This window comes from Callorhinus ursinus, unplaced genomic scaffold, assembly GCF_003265705.2.
Source record: "Callorhinus ursinus isolate GAN/ISIS: 27379988/994484 unplaced genomic scaffold, GSC_fseal_2.0 scaffold48, whole genome shotgun sequence".
Lineage (NCBI taxonomy): Eukaryota > Metazoa > Chordata > Mammalia > Carnivora > Otariidae > Callorhinus > Callorhinus ursinus.
This window is the reverse complement of record NW_027397110.1, coordinates 8,918,054-8,924,150: the sequence shown is the minus strand read 5'-3', so window position 1 is coordinate 8,924,150 and position 6,097 is coordinate 8,918,054. Positions and strand designations below refer to the sequence as shown.

Below are 6,097 nucleotides of genomic sequence, written 5' to 3'. Positions count from 1 at the left end.
ACGGAGGCAATTGAGGGAGGTGGTAAGGACTACAGGTCATCTCAAGAGCCAGACCCGGAAGGTGTTCTTCCTACTGCAACTAGCTCTCCTCCAGCCTGCCTGTTTCCATGCAACCTGGAGGTCTAGCCCAAATTATGACGCTGTTCTGGGGACAAGGGTCTATTTATTGAGCACCTACTTTGTGCCAGGCCATTGGCTCCAGCAGCTAACGAGATAGAACCCACAGACTAGCAGAAGAAAAAAATGAACAAATAATTACATAATTAATTACTGAATTAAGGAAAAGGATGGGGGGGGTTACGTCCAATAAAACATTTGTTGCCTTTCCTCAGGCTCCGCCCCTGTACCAGGCGTCTCGGGCCCCTCCGGGCTCTGGGTGGGGGTGCTCAGACACAGGGGCCCACATGATGTCAGCCTAAAAGCAAGGTGGAAAGGTCCTCGGGGAGGTGGGGACTGTGTTTTGGAGGGCTCTGGGAGAGGGGTTATTCATTCGTGGTCCATTCATTCATTCGAGAAATCTCAGGCGGCACCTGCTGTGTAGGAAGACCAACGCGGCCCCTGCTCTACTATGTTGGGGGGCAGACAGCGACAGGAAAAAAATAACGAAGACGCTTTCAGCCAGAGCCTTAGGCACGGCGGGGCTGTGATGGGAACAGGGCGGTCCGGTGGAGCGGCCGCCCGGGGACGGAGTCGTCCTGTATTTGCGGCACCCACCCCCGCGCCCCGGCTCCGCAAAGAGGTCACCACGCTGGCGACGAGCGCGCCCTCCGCCCGGTCCGCAGCACGCGCGCCCCCGCGAACGAGCGCGCGCGGCGCACGGCCCGCCCGCGCCCCAGCGCCCTCCGCGCACGACGCCCCCTGGCGGGAGCCCTCGACCACGCTAGCCGCGCGAGCGGGGAGGGGGCGGGGGCGCCGCGCACGCGCAGGGCTGGCGGCGCGCGCCGAGCGGGGGGCACCGCGCGGGTGCAGCCACGATGGAAGGGGGTGCGTACGGAGCGGGCAAAGCCGGGGGCGCCTTCGACCCCCACACCCTGGTCCGGCAGCCGCACACCATTCTGCGCGTCGTGTCTTGGGTAAGGACGGCTGGGTGGCCCGGCCGCGCCGGGGGTGGCGTGTTGTGGGGGCGCGGGCAAGGGCGGCGCGCCCGGACGGACCCCAAACCCGCCGGACCCCGGGCAAAGGTGCCGCAGCCCACGGGGAGCGTTCCCGACAGGGTGCCGGCGCCCGCCCCCTCCCTCCTTCACGGGCCCCGGGCGGGGGGTCCCAGCGCTGGCGAGGGGCGCCCGCTCCTGCTGCCGGCGCCCTTGCTTGCCGGCGCCCCCATTCGCCTGTGGCCCCCCCATGGTCGTGACCTCCAGGCCGCGGCTGTGCGGCTCGCGGCTCGCGGCTCGTGTTGAGCGTTGCCGCCCGGGCGGATCAGCGCCGGTGGGGACTGAGTCCGGGTTTCAGGTGGCCTTTTTTGGGGGGGTGGACCAGGGCGTGGATCATCTCACGGGGTGCACGCCGCGCCTGCCGTAGACGTTCAAGGAGGGAGAGGGCAGGAAACCAGGTTTGATGGCTTGGCCCCGAAGGTATGGAGCGATGCGTCGGGAGCCGGATACCTGGCTTCCACCCGGCAACTGCCTCTCCTTCGCTGCGTGACCTTGGACCGGGAACCACCCAAGAAATGTTTATGGGAAACGAGGAGTTACATTCTGAGGTGGGGAGAGTCAACTCCTTTCTCATGCCTCAGTTTCCCGATTTGTAGAGAGGTGGGAGGAGCCACCTTGGGCTCTGATATTTCCTGAATCCCTGACCGCCCCCGCCCCCCCCAAGTACACCTGGATGCTTGTGGGGGGGCGGGGGGGGCGGGGAATAAGGGAGAGGTCCCCTGCCCACAGGGAAGAGCAGAGAGGCCTGTTCTGGAGCTCCGACCTGGTGGGTGTTAGAATCCCCCAGCAGTAGGGGGTCCCTGCTCAGACCTGGGGCTGTGGGGGAGGAGGATGGGACAGAGACAGTGAGCACAGAGGGAGGGGTTCAGATGGTCTGGGCAGCACCCCAGGAGAGGAAGGCCCACTGTGGGAAGGGGTGCCAAGGGCCCCCTAGGGTTTGCTGGCCATTGCCCAGACACCCTCACTAGAGGGTCATGCCTCTGCCGGCCTGGGGCCTATTCCTGTGGGCCCATACCGGAAGGGCTAGGATTGGGGACACTGGGCAGGGTCACTTCAGCGACCCCAAGGGGCTACACCTAAGGCCAGCTGTGGCCTCAGGGTGCTCAAGCCCCCTCACTTCCCGGGTTTTCAGGGCAATATTAGGGTCTGATGGGTGGGACAGCATGGGTGTTTATCTCTGGCCTCCCAGAGAGAAAGGAAGCTAACTGTCCTTTGTCTGAAAATGTTAAAACCTCCCCCTGGTGCCACAAGAAGCCATGTGTAAACCCCTTTCTTCTGAAATACCCACCAGATGGGGAGCTCGCTGAGGGCAGGGAAGCCCCAGTGGCTGCACAGGACCTGGCAGTCGGCCTGGCACCCTGGGCACATCCAGAAGGCTTTGTGGTGCTGAATTCATTCATCTGTGCCAGTCTCCAGCTCCCCAGAGACCCCGACTGGCCGTTGGCAGAGATAGGGCTCTGGGGGGGCACCTGCCTGATCCGGTGGGCCAGCTATGTGCTCTGCTCCCCTTTGCCAGCCCCTGGGCCACGGGCCTGGGAGGGTGAAGCCACTGGCTTTGTGAGGAGGTGTGGGCAGTTTGCCTGCTTGGGGCACTTCTGCCTGTGATGGCTTCATTTAGCAAAGCTTCAAGTCTGCTGGGCCCCTAGGGAAGGCGGCATGACTCAGACACAGCCTTTAGTGCTCAGGGATGGCACAGTCCCACTGGGAAGGGAGCCAGGTACCCCCCAGGCAGAGGCCGTGAGAGCCAGCAGAGGGGTCCCCCTGCCGTGGGAATCAGAGAGGCTTCGTGGAGAAGGTGATATCAAATTGGGCCTTGAAGGATGAGCACGGCTTACCTCTGTTCATATCTGGGTGCAGGGAAACATTCCAAGCAGGAGGAAGGAAAAGGAACTGACGGAGAACCCACTGTGTGCAAGGTGGAGGGGGGTGCACACAGTCACCCAGCTCATTCCCCTATGGCCTGCATCACTCAAAGAAGCAGGCTGAGAGAGACCCAAGGTTACCAAGCATGTAAGCGGCAGACAGAGGATCCAAACCCAAATCTTGGCATCTCCAAAGCACATTGATTGCTTCCCTGGGAGCTGGAAGAGGTCAGAATCCTGGGTTTCAGGACTGGGCAGGATAAAGGTCATCTGGGCCAACCAGCATCTAAGGCCCAAATCCTCCCACGGCCTCCTAGCTCTGCTCACTACCTTTGTGTGAGCAGAGGCCACTGATACAGGCTGATCGTCGCCTTTAAAAAATATATAGTATTTTTTTTCTGATCACAAAAGTAATGCCTGCTGATGTTTGGAAAATATAAACATCACTTGCGATGGTCACACAACAATATAAATGTACTGGACTTAATACCGCTGTGCACCTAAAACTGATGACGGTGGTGCATTTTACGTCCTATTTTACCACAATAAAAACAATCAGGAAAAAAAACTCACGTGTGATCCCACCACTCAGGGAGGCCCAGTGCTTCCTTCCAGTGTTTTTTGAAAATGTGTGGTATGCCAACATGTTTTAACCTGTTGACAAGCATGCAGAGGATGCAGTTGGTGACCTGCCCTTCACCCTGGTGTTCCCTTGGCGCCCCACAGGGTCAGGGAGGCATCAGGTTCTATCATCAAGCTAAGGAAGCCTGAGCTCCAGGGCTAGGGTGACCAGTTCATCCAGGTTTGCTGGAACTTTCCCAGCTTTAGCACTGAAAGTCCTGTGTCCTGGGAGCCCCGTCAGTCCCACACAAACCTGGACACCTGGTCCCTCCATCCAGGACCACCCCTGTGTTTCCCCCGTGCAGCCCATGGGCGGCCCTAGCCCCATGTGCTCGTGGGCTGGTGATTTTGTGCAATTTGTAAAAGACAGATCTTGTTTCTGAAAGTGGGACCCCCCATACCTGGATCTACCCTGGAACCTGAGCCACTGGGGCAGAAGCACATTGCCCAGCCATCTCCTCTTTGGCTTCCTCAGCTCCTCTCTGCCCTCCCCTTCCCCACCCCCCGGCTCCCAGGCCCCATGATTATGCAGAGCAGGCATTGAGCGCTTTGGCTAAGTGGGGAGGGGGCTGGCAGCCCTCTGGCTCAGCTGACTTGGACCTTTCCTGCCTGGGGTGAGGAGGGGACGGTTGAGGGGGTGCAGCGTGGAGGGCGAGCTCAGAGCTGCGGCCTCTGACCGGGTTGGAGGGAGATGGCGCAGTGCTGGCTGGCGGCCAGGAGAAGGCTGCCTCGAGGCTGCCCCACGCAGCATCTGCGACCACCCTTGTGCCTCGATCTCCGCAGCTCAGTGAGGAGGCTGAGCTAGGTCAGAGGTGCCCCAAGACCGCGGCCTGTCAGCGGGCACCTTTCTTTGTGCTGGGGCCAGGTGGGGGACATGGAGCTCTGGCAGGGAGCTAACTGATTTCATATAAAGGACCCCCTCCTCTGTGGCCTTTGCAGTCTTTTCTTTTTTTTTTTTAATTTAATTTATTTATTTATTCATTTGAGAGAGAGAGAGAGAGCACATGAGAGGGGGGAGGGTCAGAGGGAGAAGCAGACTCCCTGCTGAGCAGGGAGCCGGATGCGGGACTCGATCCTGGGACTCCAGGATCATGACCTGAGCCGAAGGCAGTCGCTTAACCAACTGAGCCACCCAGGCGCCCCCTTTGCAGTCTTTTAGACGGTCCACCTGATCTGCAGGGAAGGAATATTGGCGCTGGTAGAGGAGAGGGTGGTTGGTGTTTTAATGTTCAGTCTGAGCAAAATAGGATGCTAAAAGTTTGAAATTTCAGCGTGTTCAGAGTTGATTTCTGAACACCCCTGGATTCTGTGAGTAGGATGGGTATTGCCCCCCCAAACGACAGAATAAGGCACAACCTGAGGTCTGCAGGGTCCACATTCAGTGTACCCCCTGTGGCCTCCCTGTCTAGGTTGCCATGGTCTCATTTCATCAGCACCCTCCGTCATCCCAGTGAACACTGACTATAACAGCTGAGCTAGCTTTGGAAACACAGCAGCTTCGAGATGAGATCCCTTGTCCCCTCTCCCATCCAGATCACCATTCCCTAGCCATCCTGCATCAAAATCCTGGAGCTGTGGGGTGGCGAAAAGGGGTCCAGGGTGGAGATGGAGCCTTCGGCCAGCTCTGGCATTCAGCCATCCATTCCACAAACGCCAAGTCCCTGCCCAGTACCAGCCTGTGTGTCCTACCAGAGACTGTCAGTCCAGTGACACGGAGACTTGAGACACTACAAGAAGAAAATCCAGTAGGGGGTAGCTGCCTCTGCCAGGGGGGTATGGAGGAAGGACTTCCAAGGGGAGGTGACTTCTGAGTTGGTTCTGATACAGACGTGGGGAGGGAACATTCCAGGTGGAAGGAACAGCATGTGCAAATATCTGGAGGCAGGAGGTCCGAGTGGGCTTCAGAAACGATGGTGAGCTCTTGGAGGTTCCGGGTACGTGAGTGAGAGTGACGTCACACTCTGTGGGTGTGCTCAAGAGCGGCAGGTGGCGGGGGCAGCTCACAAAAGACCTCAGGTGGCAGATGACTTCATCTGAGGGCCAAGGGCAGCCACAGAGAGGGGTTTCAAACAGAGAAGAGCTCCCTGTGGCTGCTATGTAGAGGTGTGGCTTGAGAGGGTCCTGGGGGCAGGTGTCCTGACAGGAAATGGGTGGCCTCATACAGCCTGTCCTCTCCCAGCACCTGGCACAGTCCCGTCACTAACTCAGGGAGCTACGTCCATGGAGGTAGATCACATGCTCGTTTGGCGTTTATCACTAACAGTCTTGGAATCTTCCTTGTCTTTTCATCTGCTTGTGACTGACCTTTGGCTGGTCTCTCTCTCTTAGGTCTAGGATGGAGTCAGTGGCAAGGAGAGATTCAGGAGATGTTGGCTGGTAGGTGAGGTCTTCAGAAGACGTTGGTCAAGGGCTGAGGTCTTCAGGAGATGTTGGCGGTAGGTGAGGTCTTCAGGAGATGTTGGC

General features: G+C 58.9%; 1 protein-coding gene across 3 annotated transcripts in view; it reads left to right on the top strand.

Moving 5' to 3' along the window:
- Nucleotides 1-912: 912 nt before the first annotated feature.
- The window catches only part of SYNGR1 (synaptogyrin 1), a 26,029-nt gene continuing 20,844 nt past the window's right edge, over nt 913-6,097 (top strand). The window contains exon 1 of one of the 3 annotated variants that reach the window (XM_025881596.2): nt 913-1,073. In XM_025881596.2, coding sequence (XP_025737381.1) covers nt 975-1,073 — 99 coding nt within the window. In that variant the 5' untranslated portion in view covers nt 913-974. The remainder of the gene's footprint in view (nt 1,074-6,097) is intronic. The other 2 variants (XM_073882751.1, XM_025881594.2) reach the window with 2 other exon arrangements.